The sequence below is a fragment of the Biomphalaria glabrata genome, chromosome 13, assembly GCF_947242115.1.
Source record: "Biomphalaria glabrata chromosome 13, xgBioGlab47.1, whole genome shotgun sequence".
NCBI lineage: Eukaryota > Metazoa > Mollusca > Gastropoda > Planorbidae > Biomphalaria > Biomphalaria glabrata.
The window spans coordinates 11544483-11564899 of NC_074723.1; the positions used below are offsets into that span (position 1 = coordinate 11544483).

Below are 20417 nucleotides of genomic sequence, written 5' to 3' on the forward strand. Positions count from 1 at the left end.
TATTTTCAAACTAAAAGGTACTTGAGGTTATTATAGAATCATCTGGGTTTTTTTTTTAATCGTTGAAGTCTGTGTTTATTTCCTCACTCAACTAATTTATAGTCCATTTCGTTAGTAGATCTTAAATTTGTTTTCAGACTACTTTCACATTTTTGCAAGAAAAATTTTTTAAAACCAAAATAAAAAGGTTACCACGCTGCAATGATCCCGAGAGAATAACTTCAATCAGCGTTTCTAAATCTGTAGGAATGGACGCTTTGGTGTGCTTTTTTTTCCAAGAATAAAAGAATTTATATTTGCATTGCAGTTATAATTTTATATTTGAAGATTGACCACGTTAAAGGGTCTTTAATATCTGTGTAAACAATACTTAAATGAGACTAAGCGGTTTTATATCGTTTTCGCTAACAGCGTCTTTAGCAATATCGCTTCAAAGCCTATTGCCACAGAAAACACCAAAGAGGATTAAATCCGTCTTTTTTTCACGCTCGATACCTTTATGTCTCGCTTTTTTTTTTTTTTTGTTTAACAAAGCTCATATCAACTTTGTCTGTCTGTCTGTCTGACTGGTAGCAATTTGAACATGTGTTTTTTTCCCACTCCCCATTTCGTATCAACTTGAATCATTTAAAAAAAAACATTGAGCAATTAGTTTATCAATTAGTTATAATTAATTAATTTTTTGTTTTGTAGAGCAGAATGGGAACTAAATCTGGTCATCTGGAAATAAATGGCAGTATTCTTTTTTTCTTTACCTTGTTTCTGACACACACACAAAAAAAACAAGCCCTATGCAAGACGCGTTGCTTTAACACTGACATTGCAGACGTCTCGCCCTTGAGGCCGAAAGACGCGGAAAGATCCGAGTCTCACACTTCAGTTTCAGCCTTGCACACCCCTGCACCTTTATAAGACTTTGTTTGGTCTGCGCTCTACTTACTAAGGCTAAGTGTGCTTGTAGTGGATTTCAAATATCTTTTCTAGAGCTCAGAAATTCTAAAATTACTTGGATTACTAAGGATAGCAAGAGAGTATCTTTTTGTTGTTGTTGCTGTTGTTTTAAAAGGGGTAGGGACAGAAGAGGAAAGGGGGAACGTGTCAAGTAAAAGGTTTAGAACTAAAAGCTTCCAATGAATTGATTACACTTTGGTGTCATTACCCAGAAGTGATTTGTATTTCATTTCAAGACACCGTCTAACTTAAATGTGAATGTTTGCACGAACGATAATGGATATAAGATATAATCAGAAGAACTGAAAATCCCACTCTCTCTCTTTCCTTCTTACACTCTTAGACATACACGTGCAGACTTTCTCTCTCTCTCTCTCTCTCTCTCACACACACACACAGACACACACATATTCATCGATTGTAGCAAAAAAACAGTACCTGAACAGATTTGTATTTCGTCTAAACTTCGTGTGAGAAACATCTTTACATAAATATTTACATTAATATTTACAGCTTTTGGTGAGTTTACGTGACCATTGGGAAGTAAAGTTTCCCGGTCAGACCTTGTGATCTATGGGGTAGATGACGTAAAGGTCATCAGCTCCTATGGCTCAGGGCTTACGAGGGTGACATGCGGCCAGCACAACGAACAACCGCCTACACCTTTCCCCAACCAATGTCAGGTACACATTAGAGCTGGCTGATCTCAGAGGCGCCCTTAAGATCACGAAAGTAAAAGACCAAATCCTTATCAGGATTCGAACCCTATACCCCCGCCTCGGGAGCCAAGCGCTTTACTACTCAGCCACCGCATATCTTCTACATGACAATAAAATTATGTAATTCTATACCTATGTTCTTATGTTTTCCATATTTAAATCGAATCTATTTGTGTTTTTCTTTCACTTTCAGCCACCATGATGTCCTGTAAAGTCCTGTCTCTGATCTCTGCTGTGTGCGCATTGCTGTGTTTCACACTTCTAATGATACACTTGGTGAAACAAATTTGTAAAATACCATCACCTCAATGTTACTTTGCTTTGGCCATGGTGGCTGGGGGATGTAGCGGTATGCTTATTTTGTTATCTTTCATTTTGTTATATGTACATATTTATCTTATAACCGTTGTTACAGCTCTCTAGTCGTTTAATTGACCAGAAAGTACAATAGTCTCTTACTTCAGGTTCAGTTAAACATATAAAAACACAATAACTTGGCATATTTCAAACATAAATTTCTGTCCTTGTCTAAAAAAAAACTAACACACTTCCGGTCATTCGCGCATACATTTCTAGTTCTTTTTACTTACATATGTAAGTAAAATCATCCGTGACAACCGTGTAGCTAAACACCATTGACTTTCTATCTATCTATCTAAATATCTATCTTTCTATCTATCTAAATATCTATCTTTCTATCTATCTAAATATCTATCTATCTAACTATCGATCTATCTATCTATCTATTTTAGAGCCGGATATAAGCAGGTGGAGGCCCCTTACACTTCTTCGAAAGCGTTATGAAAAGTAATTTTAACTTATTAATAATGAAACTTATATCTAAAAGCATCCCATACTTTTGAAGAAAGAAATTGATTACTTGTTAAATTATTATAATTTTCCTTTTTCAAAAAAAAAAAATAAAAAAAAATTCAATGTGCATATTTTATTTTAAAAATATGTTTGGTTCTGTGAAAGTAAGGGTTGACTCACTGCCCGTACATTCAAGCTATAAATATATATTACGAGAATACTTTCCCCTGTTAACCATGGCAGTGCTGCCAACTGTAAGATGTAGACTTTGTAGAGCATTGTCGGCGAAAATGCGAAAACAAAAAATGAACAAAGACGTAAAAGTTTATGACCAATTGAAAATTAAATATTCGTTTTATTACCAAGCTTCTATCAACTCACTTTATCTGTCCGGTAAAATATTTGTACACGTTATTTCTCACACGCTCAATCTCGGATCATGTTGATATTTTGCACAATTATTTCTTGTACCTGACAAAACAAAAATTAAATAAAAAAGCAATTACTTAATTAACTATTGTTGATTAATTATTTTGTTTGGTATGGAGCAAGGGAAAGAAATTGTGCTTGACATATGTGTTTATATAAGTTGAATTAGTTCCCTTGAGAACGCTGACATTTAAAAAGCGACCACGGTAACACTTCTACAGATACCCCCCTTCTTCCCCTTTTCTAACTGGTGATAGGATCATAGCGCACTGAGAAAGTGATAGGATCATAGCGCACTGAGAAAGTGATAGGATCATAGCGCACTGAGAAAGTGATAGGATCATAGCGCACTGAGAAAGTAATATGGATCATAGCGCACTGAGAAAGTGATAGGATCATAGCGTATTGAGACAAGTGATAGGATCATAGCGCACTGAGAAAGTGATAGGATCATAGCGCACTGAGAAAGTGATAGGATCATAGCGCACTGAGAAAGTGATAGGATCATAGCGCATTGAGAAAGTGATGGGATCATAGCGCATTGAGACAAGTGATAGGATCATAGCGCACTGAGAAAGTGATAGGATCATAGCGCACTGAGAAAGTGATAGGATCATAGCGCACTGAGAAAGTGATAGGATCATAGCGCACTGAGAAAGTGATAGGATCATAGCGCACTGAGAAAGTGATAGGATCATAGCGCACTGAGAAAGTGATAGGATCATAGCGCACTGAGAAAGTGATAGGATCATAGCGCACTGAGAAAGTGATAGGATCATAGCGCACTGAGAAAGTGATAGGATCATAGCGCACTGAGAAAGTGATAGGATCATAGCGCATTGAGAAAGTGATAGGATCATAGCGCATTGAGACAAGTGATAGGATCATAGCGCACTGAGAAAGTGATAGGATCATAGCGCACTGAGAAAGCTAAAAGCATAAAGTGGTGCTAAACAAAAACAAATGGCAAAAATATTTCTAATCGCACAGATTTATTGTTGTTAGTCTGAATTTATTACAAACTTAATTACATGACTGATCCAAACTATTTGATACAACTACGCTTAATAGTTGGAAACCCTCTCTAGTGGAGTGCCTTAGGAAGTAGCACCGCCTTCCGTCCTAAAATCTGGCCCTGATTTTTTTTCTTCCTTCCTTTCTTTCTATCTATTAGATTAATAGATAGATAGATAGATAGATAGATAGATAGATAGATAGATAGATAGATAGATAGATAGATAGAGTGATTTATAGAGAAAAAAAGAGAGATTTATTAGAGCGATGTTATAGTATTATCTTGCTAAAATAAAATGTCCACTTCAATAGAAAGCTAAAGGGACAAAAGGACAGATGACTAGATAAGGTAACGATCAGTAATACTAGTGTGCATTTCTTTGCTATATACATTATAAGGGCTTAGTATGCAGGCCCTGTCTATTCTTTTAGTTCTCCATCCAGTGTGTCAACTAACTGTCAACTAATGCAATGTCATACATCTTCTTTCAGCCGTGTTCATCATCATCTCTGTGTGTATCTGGCGAGCTGAATACTTTGACGAGGAAGATAATATTTACGTTGGATACTCTTTGATACTTCCTATTGTAGGAGGGATACTGGTAGGCTTATCCGGTGGCGCAGGCGCCTTCTCATCACGGAACTATACAGCACCTAGGATCAAATGAGCCATCGGCTGAACAGGCTCTGAACAGAGTCTTATTCTTTAGACCACATTATTTATGCAATCTCAAGTCCTCGATGCTGATACACAGTCGTTGGACTGTAGCTCCAGACGGCTATTAAAACTCAGCCGTTCTAGGCGTTTTATATTGTTACTACAGAGCTTAAAGACAATAGGAACACACTTTTTTTTTAAACAAAACTGAAAGTAAAAGCTTTCAACTTCAATGTTCGTGTAATTAAAGCGCAACTAAAATATTATCTTGACAAATTTAAACAAAACACAGTGCACTCTAAAAAAAATACACATCACGGTGTCACAATCTACAGGTTGTTACTTTAACTATAGATTGCAATATTTTACTTCTGAAGTAATCAACGACAGACTCCGCCGTGGCTACATCAGAATCTTTTCAGCCAAACGAAATAAATGACCCGCCTTGTACTCATGATATCATCAGAAATACGCACACACAATACATAACACTGCTAATCATGCGATGACTGTATAGATTGAAAAACAAAACCATTGTGAGATGGTGTGCAGTACAAGACATTCATTGCCCTTGACATTACTGTTGTTGCTGTTTTACAGTTTACTCAGAAATAAGTCGAAGAGTTACCGGTGAATGAGTTCAGAGTTACCGTTCTTCCCTATCTTGTTTAATCTAATATTTGAATTTTTAAATCGCGTGCATATCCCGTGTCGAGAGGGACAGGAAGTGTGGTAATGAACCATGGTCACGTGATGAGCATCTGAATCATTCTTACTGACCCTTGTTTCTTTCAGACCAATATTGATTTCTTTTGCTTTTTTTTGAATTAATTAAATTGTGCTTTGAGTATGCTATATTTATTTATTGCTGTGATAGTTCAGGACGAAACAATGGGAACTAACTCTTTACAATCCTGTTATCTATATTCTCATCAAGTGCAAGGGTAAGAGAGATATGATTTGATTTTGATTTTTCGAAAATTTCTGACCATGTCGTGTCCGTTCATTGTTTAAGGATTTTTTTTTCCTCTACTCAGTAAAAACAGAATTGCATTGAAAAGATTTCATTTCGATAAATGAGTAGCCATAGCCCAGGCAAATCTGTTGCCATAACAACCATAACAATTTTGTTCTGATATTTGTCCTTATCGTTAGACAATGAATGCTAGCTGAACGAAGACAATAATTATTTATGACGTCAATATCCCAAACATTGGCCAGTCCCTTCCGGTATTTGTTCACAAGCAATAAAACGGCTCTTGACGTGATGCTTAGTGTCGCAGGATGGCGCTCAGACATGCAGAGTTCATATTAGGACGATCGTATTCAAGAGCAGAAGACTGTCTATGTAAATACAAACTTATTTATATCTTGTTGAACATTTTTTTTTACTGATCATGTAACTGAAACATAAGTCTTTCTGTAAATATTTATTTGTATTTATTTTTGCATGTAAAAACTCGGCATTAGATATTGCACATACATGCCAATATTTTCTCTACGCTAGTTTCATTTTTTTTACTGCTTTTTTTTTCTGGGTTTATAATGTGAATGTGTACACCTTAACTAAATTCTAACACATGGGGTGCACACGTCTACCACAAGAATATTCTTGATGACCTCTCAACCTTATAATCATGAAACTTCCTTCATTAAACGATGAGATCACTGAACGTTTGAACCCACCAAACAGTAGATGTTCCTTGTCTGAGAATTACAGATAGTGAAGAAATGACCATGGTATGGAAGCTTCAATGAAGCAAGCACAAAACCGGCGACCTTGACCCAATAGACGTAGAAACAAGGACTAAGACGTTTGATATATGTGTGTGTGTGTCTGTGTGTGTATTTTTACTAAGCTTATATCAACTCACTCTGTATGTCTGTCTGTCAAAAAGTTTGTAAACGTTATTTCTCCCCCACCCAGTCTCAGATTTTGCACAATTATTTCTTTTCACCTGACAAAACAAGAATCAATAAAACAAAAAATTATCAATAAGTTAATTAACTGTAGGTAATTAATTACTTGGTTTGGTAGCTCGAAAAAGGGAAAGAAACAGATATTCAGCTCATTCCCCCCCCCCCCATTTTTTTAAATTTTTAAAATGGTTTTTAATTGTTAGTGTAGGTCTATTACAAATTTAATTACATGACTCATCCAAACTAATTGATAAAACTATGCTTAAATATAAGCTTTCTTTTTTAAAAAGTCTTTTCTTGTTCTGACTACATAATCTCTTCTTTCTGACAGTCAAGTAATAGACCCACCAAACTAGCTATATAAGTAGACTGGCGCTATTTTTTGTAGGGTTTTAACAGTTTGTCTTACCTTTATATTGATTGAAACATTTTTTTAGACATACAAAGCAACAATCATTTTGACAATATCCATTTTAGGGAGTTTTGTTCGTAATTACCTATGTTCTTTCTTTCTTGTGCTATATTCAGTTCAATTTCTTTCCAAAACGATATGTATTTAATTGATCTACTATGTCTAACATAACATGCATTATTACGATTGTATCTTTTTATTTATACATTTATGACGTATTCAATTGTAGAAAGTGTTTTTCATTAAACAATGTTATTATGATAAGAAATAAAATATAATGATATATTTCAATGCAATATTTTATAGCGTTTTGTTACAAAGCTTATATCAACCCTCATGTTAGTCTGTCTTTCTGTCTGTCTGGTAAAAAGTGTGTACACGTTATCTCTACCACACCCATTTTCGGATCAAGTTTAAACTACGCACAATTATTCATTGACATAGACAATAAAAAAAAGTAACCAACGCGGTAATTTATTACTGGGAACTAATTACTTTAATTAATAGTAACAAAGAAAACTAATAATTCAGTATTCACAGCTATGGCTAAATTTGTTGGGTTAAGTCCCTTTAATTAATTGTTAACGCTATTTCTCCCTCACGCATTCTCCGATCAAATTGATGCTTTATACGATTATCTATTGTACCTTACAAAACTTGAATCAATAAACAAAAATACTCAATTAGTCAATGAATTATTGGTAAAAATAATTATTTTGTTTAAAATCGAATAAAGGAAATAATTTGTACATTATTGGTAGATAAGGAAATAGTTCTTCCCCTTGCATCACGTAGATAAGATTAATATGTTTTGTAATTAGTAAGATGAGACTTTCGATTATAGTTTTTGATGATCCATTTATTAATATGTACATGTACCTGTTACTTTGGTTTTAGATTGGGAAGGTGTCTTGACATTTTCAAAAATCTTAATCTGACGACCCGAAATCCTATCGTATGCCCTGGATTCTAGTATTGCTGAAGAACAAACTGCACATCTCTTCCAACATAGGCAAATCTTCTTTCACTATAGATTAATTTTTATTTTTTTCCACGTTGAAATCATAAAACTAAAGATCACACACCGTACTTCAAGTAATGATACACAATATAATTCAAATTCAATAATAAATTCACAGTAGTAGACTGAACACGAAGCTTAGCTCTTATAGACTTTGTACACTATTAGAACCTTTATGCAATCCCAACTCATCTATTTCTAATCTTCCGAACTCAGAAATCGAAATTTATCAAAATATCTGCAACCTAATTGACTACGTGAAACAACGACCTATGTCTTTTTATTGAAGAGAAGACCCGCTCACACTCGGAACATCATTTGATGATAACACTACATGACTTCCTGATAGAAATGATTCTATAACGAAGCATCTGATGAATGCTTAAATTGTGGGCTATAAAATAAAAATAAAAAGCTTTTCACTGATTCACTGACGAGTTGAACAGGCGCCCATAGTTTCCATGGTTACCATGTAAGACAACTCCCCTAATCGTTGCGCTCTCTCAGGATTCAGTGGATGAAACAATTGCTTAGCACCCTGTCCAACGGTGCTTGACAAGCTAGCACACTTTATATCAGCATTTCTAAAATTGTGGAGTACACTAAATAAGTGAAAGCGAAGGGCGTTTTTTTGTTGTTGTTGATATCAAAATATCTGTTTATATTAGCATTTAATTATATATTCATATTTTAGAATTAATCAACTCCAAGGGACATATGTACCAATGTTTTAAAAAGAGTAATAAATATTGCAACGTTTGTTTTATCTTCTTAGAAGACCCTCCAAAGCAGTGCCATATTTTAGTACCTGAAGTAGTTTCCAAAACCTCGGAGCTATCGTCTCAGATGAGGGAACCAAACCTGAACTACTGGCCCGAATTGCACATTCCACATTAGCACTTTCAAAATTTGAAATTATATGGAAAGACAAAGACACCAAAATCAGACTGATGCGCTCTCTGGTCAAGCTCACATTCTTATATGCTTGCGAGTCTTGGACGCTGACTGCAGAGCTACAGATGGAGGATCCGAGCCATGGAATTGAGATGCTACCGAAGGATCCTAGGAATCACATACAAAGACCGCATCACAAACGAAGAGATTAGAGACAGGGTTACTACAGCGATTGGACCCCACGATGATCTGCTAACTATCGTAAAACGCAGAATGAATTTCTATGACCATATTACGAGGTCTTTGGGGGCTGGCAAAGACCTTCCTTCAGGGAACAGTACCAGAAAAAGAAGAAGAGGCAGAGAGAGATAGACATGGGAAGACAACATAAAAGAAAAGAATGGACCAGCCTGCCACTGAAATTCTATCCAAGACAAAAGACAGAGAGGAATGGTCGACAAATTTTGTATGGTACCCCAACGGTCCAACAGACTAAGGGATAGGTAAAGTTAAAAAAATAGGAAGGCTTTGGTCAGGAGTTTTGTGGATGTCCCAAACCATTTCTAGCTTCAACATCCTACATCGGGACTAATGGTGCGGACAAGTAATGGTTTAGTGTTGTATGTACCATTATAATACTTTGCATGTTAGTCAACTGTCCTGAAGTATGTCTATGTTTAGCGTTTTTCCAACAATGGTATGTGAACATTAATTTGTGAAATCAGAAACATGAGGTCGTCCATCGCTTATATTAACCTTATGATTTCACTATATCTGAAACTTGGTTCTAGTGTCCCATTCCTATAAACTCCACCTGAAATGTATAATCAAAATGTCGTTTTAACGTGTTGAATGTAAAATACTGATCAATTTGTGATATTCTATGACGCCAAAGTCTCTAAAACAGTCTTTTATTTGTATTTAAACTGAAACTAGATTCTGTGGTTTCTTGTTACGCATCGCTCGCTCTTTGGCTGAAAAACAAATATATACCATCGAGTGGAGAGGCTTGGTTCTCTGAGTGAAATCTAGGCGTCATATCTACGCAACTGGTTGCTTGTTTAAATTAGACCACAGTTCTCTCACGGCAAACACTGTGATCAATGCAATTGAAATACACAATCAAAGAATGTCAACGTTGAGTTTACCAAATCATTGAGCAATTACATGGGTAAGGCTCGCGTTGGGAGGAGCTGTGATGCAGCTATTTCAGCTTGGAGGTGACACATCACTCAAGTGTAGTTTTCAAACTGTCTGCCATAAGTCACCAAAGTAGCTATGTCTTTACGTATGTCTTCTTTCATGGCTTTAAAACTATACAACAACTATTGGTTGGAAAGTATCATGTTTTGATGCGCAATAATTTAGTTTGTTATTATTCAAAATACCTTCGCTTATAAGTGAAAATGTTTTATTTCCATCTTATCTTATAAATGAGGCGCGGTGGCTGAGCGGTAAAGGGGTTCGAATCCTGGTGAAGACTGGAATTTTTATTTTCGGGATCTTCGGGCGCCTCTGAGTCCATTCAGCTGTAATGGAAGCGGGAGCTCTTGTAAGGGTTTGTTAATTTTTAGGTGAAATACAGACAGTTTACACCTGGCAAATTTTTTTTAAACATTAAACATTCATAGGTCATTAGCAAGAAACTAAGTGAATTAAAAAATGTTCATCAATATTGTTATTGTTTATATCTTATTTATGACTAAATTCTAAAAGTGAGCGTCGTGAGTCCTGAGATAAAATTATTATCGCTTAATGAAGGAAATTAATAAAACTCACATTTAATCATAAGGCTTGTTCTCGACTCCGAAGATTAGTGAGGAATGTTGTTGTATTTTTCTTAAAATATTTTCAATATTGCAGATATAATTCTTCTTGGAATATTTCGAAGAGTTACAACGAAAAAGTCTAGTTTGAATTCTCTAGGCCAGTGGTTCCTAAACTGTGTTCCGCGGAAACCTACTGTTCCGCGAGACGTGAATAGATGTTTAACGAACGACTGGAATAATTAACAAGTTGGCCACCACGTGAATTAATCTCCCTGAAAAGGAAACAAAAGTGTTCCTCTAAGTGCGAAGTGTTCCGTTAGAAAAAGGTTTGGGAAACACTGCTCTAGGCAGCTTCTGTCAACACTGCCCTAGGCAGCATAAGTCAACACTGCTCTAGGCAGCTTCTGTCAACACTGCTCTAGGCAGCATAAGTCAACACTGCTCTAGGCAGCATAAGTCAACAATGCTCTAGGCAGCATAAGTCAACACTGCTCTAGGCAGCTTCTGTCAACACTGCTCTAGGCAGCATAAGTCAACACTGCTCTAGGCAGCATAAGTCAACAATGCTCTAGGCAGCTTCTGTCAACACTGCTCTAGGCAGCTTCTGTCAACACTGCTCTAGGCAGCTTCTGTCAACACTCCTCTAGGCAGCTTCTGTCAACACTGCCCTCGACAGCATAAGTCAACACTGCTCTAGGCAGCTTCTGTCAACACTGCCCTAGGCAGCATAAGTCAACACAGCTCTAGGCAGCTTCTGTCAACACTGCTCTAGGTAGCTTCAGTCAACACTGCTCTAGGTAGCTTCAGACAACACTGCTCTAGGTAGCTTCAGTCAACACTGCTCTAGGTAGCTTCAGTCAACACTGCTCTAGGTAGCTTCAGTCAACACTGCTCTAGGTAGCTTCAGTCAACACGATTAAGTCACTGTGCCATTTGTTGGTGTTTTTGTTGCTAATAACGTGATAAACATTTATTTTTTAATTGTTGTTGTTTTGTTCTGACTGTTTCAGATGTTCTTAATATTTGAACATAATTAATTTCCTAGCCCAAACATCCCTCAGGAGGGCGGAAGATGATAGTGGGCAGGTTTCGAACCAGTGGCTAGCTAGTGTGGGAGAGGGGGTCCAAATTTGAAAATCCCCACAGGCCACCACTTGAGCGATCCCCCAAATGAGTGTCTTCCTAAATTTACTTTTACATTGAATATTAAGCCATTATCTCATATCCTGATGTTGAATGTCAAAATGCAGGGGCTTCCTAATCCCTAGCTACGTCACCGTCGACCACCGGACAGTCCGCAGTTCTTTGAACGACAGTCCAGAGCGCATGCCACACGATCATGAAAACTCAAACATAAGCTGAAATATCATTTGTTGAAGTCTAAAAATGTAAACTGTCTCTTTGTCCGTTGGCCAATTATTAAAATAATTTCTGTGTGAGTACTGGCATAAACTCAGAATATATTTAAACATTAATAAAGTATTAATAACCTATTTTTGAGTTCTATGATAATTTCTGTGCACTATTTAGCGCAGTAGAATCAAACCTTCCAAGCTCTTCCATTTGAAGCTTTTTTTTGTTGTAGTTTTTTTTATAAAGTTGGCACCATTATTCAATTGTTCAATCTCGGGTCCTTGGCATTGCTCCCCAGGCTGTTTTTAGAACTATAAGGAAGTTAACTCGTGTATTTCATTTTTGTAGATAACTGTAACAGTTATTTCTCTTTGATCCCTACACTAAAAAAAATTATAAAAGAAATGTCTTCATTCACTTATTTATATATATAAAAAAAAAGAAAAGTAAATTTCCTCCTTCAGACCCTTCGTCTGTTTCTGTGACAATTGGCTAACGAGGGTGTCATGAGGCCAGCACAATGACCGACCGCTTTTATTTTTCCCCATTTAATGACAGATACCCATTAGAGCTGGGTGGACTCAGAAGTGCTAAAGATCCCGAAATAAAAAAAAATCTTACTCTTCACCAGGATTCGAAGCCGGGACCCCCGAATATCAAATAGAAATCAATATAAACTCAAATAAAAATTTAAAGAAATAATATTATTAGAACAAAACTGAAACAACTACATTAAATGTTACTACACACCAATAAAAGAATGTGTTACAGAACTCACAACTTTATTGCTTACTTGACAATAACAATAGCAAGACCCTAATATGTCTCTATACATTGGATTGCGAGAATGGTGGGAGATTTGGCAATTAAAAAGGTTGAAGGTTAAAAGGGTTACTCTAATCCGTTTTCTTAATGTCAAAGTAATAAACAAATTGCTAGGTATTAGATACCAGGAAAAGAAGACAAATGAGTTTGTACATTTACAACTATACACTCTGGCTAGCCAAAAGGAGGAACTCTTCAATACTGTGAAGAGACGAAAGATGAGCTTACTTGGTCGTAACTCACTATCAAATGTCATCCTTCATGGTGCAGTGGAAGGAGTTTGAAGAAATGGTCGCCCAAAGAAAATATCGATATCGTGATCAGAAAAGCTGCTGACCTGGACAATTGGAGACATTTGTTTACTGTCACGGCACACATACACCACAGAAGTCAAAGGATAGATAAGATCATCTTTATATTGAAATGACTTGAGTTTGTTATTTAAGAAATAGTTCTCAAGTGCAGCCAAAAACAAAATGCCAGAAAAGCGTGTTAAGTCACAGAAGCTAAATATAGCCTAATAAAAATCTTGACAGTGCATTCTGAGTACGGCGAAAATAAAATTAATGTAAGAGTAATGACCCAATGTAAATTCTCCCTCCATTTGAGATTAGTATGCATATTTTTCTTAGTTTGTGGAGGCTGCCCTTTAAGGGTGATGCCCTGAGCGGCTGCTCTATCTGCATTGCTGTTAATCCAGCCGCGTTAAAACAAAAATGCGTCTCGGATCTGTTTTTAAATTTAGATATATTGGAGTTAAAACAGATTTTTAAAAATTGAATAATAAGTACAAAACTAAATTTAGGCAGTACATAAGGTGCTTTGATGATATAGGGCCTATCAAGCCAGTAGAACTGTAACATTGTTAACATTAGATCTAGAATTATGCAATGAACAAAAGAAACACAACAAAATAAATATTAAATACAAGATTGGTTCCGACAGAAAGCGTTCATCTAGCATAATTGTGAATATAATGATTTCAAAATCTATTTTTTTTTCATTTTGTCATAAAGAAAACTTATGCAGGTTGCAAATTTACATTAGTTAAACACTCGTCAGATTCTATTACAATTTTACATCAGCATGAATTAAAAATTCAATCAGAACGCTATCCCAATGTAACGAAATTACAAATTTTCATTGAATTCATTTTTAAAGATAAAAGTTAATATAAAACTCTTCATAGGTTCAAATAGACATAACACTTTTCTAGAATGTTCTCATTGTAAACTATCCCGAACACACTATTTACCTTGGCACAGTCTGCAAAAGAGCTCACGGCTCAGTGGCAAAAAGCTGTGGCTAGAAGAAGAACAACGACAACTATCCTTTGAACTTGGAGTAAAGGTATTTAAAAGGCCTCATAAAAATATTGAAAAGAGTTGACAGAAACGATCTGACATACTCCGTTCGAGATCGTCTAAACTCTTCTTCAAGATTCTCGGAACTCATAAAATCTTTTCGATCAATCATTCTCTTTTTTCGTTTTTCAAAAATCACGTTCCTGAAGTCATCCTCTGCAGCTTTTCCCTCACTCGTGTACTTATCATACAGCCTCCTCTGCTGCACATCTCGCTCCTCTGACAGCCTCTTTTGTTTGTCATAATCATTTGGACATTCTGCTAATAGAGATGAATATCTCTTTAATACAGCTGCCTTTGCTTCTGAATATCGACATTTTCTAATGTTATTGTTCAATGTATATTCATCTCGGATTGGAATCAATTCTATTTGTAGCTTTATTTCTTCTGAGATAGTACGCTTAGTTTTCGAAGCAATCATAACCAATCCTTGTATTTGTTGGGCATTATTCGATACTAACTTTTCTAAATTGATTAACACATATTCTAATTTTGTAATCAGCTTTTCTAGGTTATCAGACTCGTTGTCTAAGGAGTGTTGGCACATTTTAAGTTCTTTCAATACTAAACTTATTTCTTTGTAAACCTCTTCAATGCGATTTTGGCCTGAAAAATGATTTCCGCCGGAAGAATCTTGCAGACATCCTGTTTGTTTAGTTTCGTTTGATTGCATTGGGAACAAAGAAGGAAGCATGAAGCGAAAGGCTTGAGAAAATCTCGAACCCCTAAGTTGATTTACCATTGAAAACAGTTCTAAGACTTGCTTCCTCCTAACAGAGTCACATGTTGTTTTATTATCAAACAAAACAATTCTACCACCACACTCTTCTAGGAGCTGCTTAAATGGTCCAGTTTGCTTCTGACACCATTGTTGAAATGACACATTCTCTTTTCCATATTCTTGTTGGAACAAGTCACCACAAGTCATAGCGATTATACAAAACTCCTTCGCGAAATTCTCACCGAATTCAGCCTTCAGAAGCGAAACTATATTAAGCTCTTCCTCCGTAACCCGTGTACCGAACCTTATCACTATCAAGAAAACATGGTAGCCTTTAGTATTAGTTGCAACAGCACACTTTAGGAATTTAGTAAAAGACTCCTTCATTTTACCACTACTGCCGTTTAAATCCCTAAGGCCAGGGGTATCAACAACTTTGATTAATCTTCCCTCTACAAATGCATAATCAAAGTCCAAATTGGCAGTGACGTCTGCCATGGCAGACGAACTTTTGAAGGATTCGTTTCTCAATATACTGTTTCCTGTTGCACTTCGACCTTGACCCAGTTTACCAATCAACAAGAAGTCCGTATCTACGTTTGAATTCATGTTTTGGAGTCAAGATGGTCTGCAATAAAAGAACACAGTCTATGATGTCACATAAAAATGTTTTTAATTGTAATGTAAAGTAAAATCTAAAAATATCTAGACATTTGAAGTGAAATACCTCAGCGTTTAAAAGCTAAACGACCTCCGTGACTCGACGTTGAGTTTGTCTTGGATTAATGAATGGAAAAGTTTAAAGGGTATGTCTGTTCAGGACTGGGTGACAAATTTAGCCTTGGCATTAGCAATTAGTTTGTCCCACACTGGTCTTCCCTATCATAATCATGAGTTGGGACGCACTGAGCCGCAGACTGTTAATAAGTCTTTTAGATAAGGCGAAGGTCAATCATGACGCTACGTGGCATACAAGTGGTAGCGTCACCGTACACCACAGTTTCCACCAGCATGGCACTGTGGGATTCGGTGCTGCCCATGTGTGTGTGTATATGACACGGTGTGAGGGAATGATACATCAGTAAGAGCTTGGTCAGCACATTAAATAAGCGAGAGAAAGTGAAGAATACTAAGGTGTATCACTTTTTAATTGAAGAATGGGTGGTAGTGGAAAATTACTAATCCACCAACCCACCCACCCATCGTTGACAGATAAAAAGGTGTTCAATATTATCTATTAAGATTTAATAAGGCATAAACTTCATAAAGGCAAAAAAAAAAATAATAATCAATATCAATTTCCACCTTATCTTAAAAATATTACCTGTTGACAGCACCATAGGTCTCAATCAAAATATTACTTCGTAGATCTATTTACAAATTTCACCATTACACTAGATACAAGCCTAGATCTATTTAAATTAAATATTTATTTCATTTTTATGTTAAAGATGTTAGCCTACATGTTGACAGCACCTTAAATTTTAATCAAATTATAACTTCATAGATCTATTTAATAATTCCATCAATATGTAAATGATATCATCATGTCTACTATAGGCCTAGATCTATTTAATTCAATTATTATCATATTAAAAGTGTTTTGGTACTTGGATCTATACTAAATATCAGATAAATATTTTTTTATTTAGATCTAGGCTACCAATTCGTGTCATTATTTAATTTTAAAATAATAATAATATAATACTCTCCCCCTTTTTAAAAATAATGCTAGTGATCTAGCCTATATTCCTATTTTTTTTCTAATTGAACATTGCTATCAGGTCTTACGGTACGGCTATACGGCGCTATTATTTCTATTATCTCTGGTTTATTTTCTCTCTCTTGCAATCAGTTATTAGCTTACGATAGTTATAGATCTGTAGGTCTGTGAGTCAGCTCTACAGCACTAGTATTTCTATTTTTATTTTCTCTCTCTCTTCCTATCAGTTTTTAGCTGGCGATATAAAAATCCACTAGGTTAACCCCTTTAGAAAATATTCTTTTAGTCTTGATCCAGCGCCTAGACAATGTAAAAAAAAAATCTGGTAAGTGGTTGCAAGGGTTCCCTAGAGCCGAGGTCTGCAACCTACGATTCGCGAGCCACATGCGGCTCTGTGGGTGTAAAGCTGCGGCTCTTTATTTCCACACGCAAATATTTTTTTTATTTTATCGAAACATTTTTTAAAATAGTTCTGAATCGTTTGACGAGAATTAGGCACAAATTCTATCTCTCAGCCACATGTAGTCGCTTTTCACCACAACCCTCCATACGCGTCGTCAATGTTGTCAGTCCGTTAGAACCTCTCGAATGACGCCATCATCGGATGTTTCTATGTAGGTTTCAATTCGCTTTCGACGCAAGAGAAATTGGCGTCTTCACCACGTGCTTGGGCTGTGATGTAAAGTTTGTTGTTTCAAGTAAATGAGTTCATCATCATCATCATCACCAATCTCAATTTGAGTGAGGGCTTGAGAGGCTCAAATCCTCTCTTGCAAAAGCCCTGGACAGTAACCCTGCAAAATAAGCCATGCAATTCATACGTTTCATTGAATAATACACCCAGGAAGCTCTTTGTGCCCAAAACGATTAGAACCAAAATAGTTGAGGTAATGAGTTTGGTAATCAAGATTGTGAACAGCATCTTGTCAAAAGCACTCTACCATCGTCAGTTTAAAGAATTCTTAAGCGAAATGGAGACTCAGTATTCCGAACTCCTTTTTTCCCAATAAAGTGCGATAGCTTTCCAAAGGTAAGTTGTTGAGACATTTTACTTTGTGCTTGAATGAAATAAATACATTTCTAAATGATAAAGGCATTAATCTCACTGAAAACGACCAATATTTGTAAACATTTTTTTTATGGTTGATATAACAGAGAAATTAAATGAGCTGAATCTAAAACTGGTAGAATTGGTTTGTTTTGAAGAAAAATTAATTCTTTTTTCAGAAGATATTCAGAGAGGTAAGTTACTTTATTTTGAATGTCTAAAGCAGTATCGCAATAAAATCAGAGCTACTGTTGACACGAATTACTTCAGCACAGTTATAAATTCAAAGATGAATTTCTTGACAGATTTGAGCAGATCAAAACCAACAAAACCTTCTAGCATCCCTAGTAAATCCTCTCAACACAAATTTACGAAATCCACATTGATCCATTTGGAATTGATACTTGATCTCTAGAAATGTAAATGGTCGATTTATAAAGTAAAACTTTATGGATGGAAAATTTACAGAGTTAAAAAATCCAGCTGGAAAAGTTGGAGCTCCAGAAATGTATGAACGTAAGTCAACCAAAGCGAACAAATTTCAAAGAAATGCCGCGAGTTGTTTCGGCGCATGGAATAATCTTCCAAATTGCTAAAGTGAGGGTATTTGGCGTGCTGGCTATCTTCGGATCGACATATTCGTGCGAGCAAGCGGTTTTTTTTTTCATGAATATAATTAAAAGCAAAGTAAGAAGCCAACTAATAATTGAAAATTTAGAGTCGTGTTTGAAACTAAAAATAAGTTATGAGCCAAATGTATCCGAACTTTCTAAAACCTTGCGAAGCCAACGCTCCCATTGAATTTGTTTGCTCAATTGTTATTGAAGTTCAAGTTAGTGTTTAAGAAAATGTTAAACTGCTTTAGTTGTTAACGAAATAAAAAAAATCTAATAATGTCATATATTATTTAATTTGTTGTGAAAAACACTACTTATATATAAATAAACATATTTTTTTCAGTAAAAAAAATTGAGCGAGTACTATTTATTGTTGCAAGAAAAAATGTGTGGCTCTTCAAACTTTAAAATTTTGTAAATTGTAGTTTTTTGGCTCTTTTGACTCAAAAGCTTGCCGACCCCTGCCCTAGAGAGGTAAATATGCCAGTTAAAAGGGGTAATTACCCCAGTCGGAGTAGTCTGACTGGGTTAAACTGATAAAGTTACATTCATTAATGAAAATAATGCTACATTAAGTTATATATAACATAAAGTTATTAATTTCTCAGTTAAATAGATTTTTAAGAAAGATGGTTTTGAATTTAATACAAAAAAAAAACTTAGATCGTAATAGATCACAACAAACAGCAGCCATCTTGACAGAGAAAGTGTACCTCTTGTAGACATCCTGTATGTTATATAAAATATGTAACACAGATTATTCTGTGGTAGCTGTTAATAAATGCTGATAAACATTGCTTCATCAATTAGTGATAAAGAGAAAATGGTACAATTAAAATCAATATTAACCTAGTTAGATCTATGCTGCTTAGACGTTGAGCTAGACAGATTTCAATGTATCCATTTCGGGCTACGGACGAATATCTTTTCTTTTTCACTATCCGGCCAAATCCAGTTCAAGCCGGATATACACACAAAAAAAGTTCTACCCAGTGTATCCCTAGTTTGCACTTTGGTTGTTGTTTTTTTTTTTCATCTGGTTTACATTCGTCAAGCAAAAAATACAGCAAGATAATACAATAAATATAATGTTTGAAAATGCATGGGTATAGCCAGAGGAGGGGGGGGTAGGGTTCAACGCTTCCCACCCGAAATGAAATTACCCCCTGCAGGGGGAGTGTGTGGATTTTTTTTTAATTATTTTGCTATGATTTTGCTTTTTTAGAAGAGGTTTTAATGTTAAAGCATCACTTGCCCCAGCGCAGCTAAGGAGGCTTTAAGTGTTAATCCCCTTTCTTCTATGAAACAACAAATAATGCAAACGGCAGTAACCGATGAGCGTATGAGCGTAGCCAAGGGTGGTTTTGAGTTTAAACCCCCCTGCAATTTTTTTTTTACGATAAAACCCCCTCTTCATTATAAGACTAAAGCATACAATAGTCATTATGAGCGTAGTCAAGAGGGGTTTAAGAAACTCATCCAGAGAGCTTTAAGTTTAAAAACGATAGTCTTATATTACACTTTTGTATTTTTTACAAAGCTAATATCAACTCACTCTGTCAATCTGTCTGGTAAAATGATTGTACACGTTATTTCTCCCACACCCAATCTCGGATCAAGCTGAAATTTCGCACAATTATTTCTTTTACCTGACAAAACAAGAATCAATTTAAAAAATTAACCCATTAGTAAAAAAAAAATTATTTATTGGCAATTAATTATTTTGTTTGGTATCTCAAACAAGGGAATGAAATCGTACCTGACTGATGTGGTGGCATAGGTTGAATTAGTCCCCTTTATACTTTGCAGAGAGAAATAGGATGCCCCTTTAAAAGCTTGAAACTAACAATAGATAACCCCACGCCTTTCCTAACTGGTCCAGGCTAGTGATAGTATCATAGTATATTGAGAAAGCTAAAAACATGAAATTGCGCTTAAAAAAAAAATTCTAATTACACAGATTCATTAATGTTAGTCTAGAGTCTAGATATATATTATAAATGCATGACTGATCCAAACTAATTGATACAATTACACTTAATATAAGCTTTTTTAAAGTAATTTTTAGCACCTCCCGAAAGGGAAAAGACGCTATTAGTTGTGTGTGGTGTGTCTGTCCATCCGTCCGTCCGTTTCGTTTAGATCTTAGAAACTAGATGAGAAAAT

General features: G+C 35.7%; 3 protein-coding genes across 6 annotated transcripts in view; 1 reads left to right on the forward strand and 2 right to left on the reverse strand.

Moving 5' to 3' along the window:
- LOC129922451 (uncharacterized) overlaps nucleotides 1–7207 on the forward strand; it is a 50090-nt gene extending 42883 nt beyond the window's left edge. For all 4 annotated transcript variants that reach the window (XM_056008553.1, XM_056008554.1, XM_056008557.1 and 1 more), the window contains exons 3-4: nucleotides 1864–2019; nucleotides 4419–7207. In XM_056008553.1, the coding sequence (XP_055864528.1) occupies nucleotides 1864–2019; nucleotides 4419–4594 (332 nt within the window). In that variant the 3' untranslated portion in view covers nucleotides 4595–7207. The remainder of the gene's footprint in view (nucleotides 1–1863; nucleotides 2020–4418) is intronic.
- The window catches only part of LOC106074337 (uncharacterized), a 435581-nt gene that overhangs the window by 276322 nt on the left and 138842 nt on the right, over nucleotides 1–20417 (reverse strand). The gene's annotated exons all lie outside the window — the stretch shown is intronic.
- LOC106068842 (uncharacterized) overlaps nucleotides 12639–20417 on the reverse strand; it is a 28108-nt gene continuing 20329 nt past the window's right edge. Inside the window, exon 3 of the mRNA XM_056008537.1 lies at nucleotides 12639–15491. The gene's annotated coding sequence lies outside the window, so the exon portion shown is untranslated. The remainder of the gene's footprint in view (nucleotides 15492–20417) is intronic.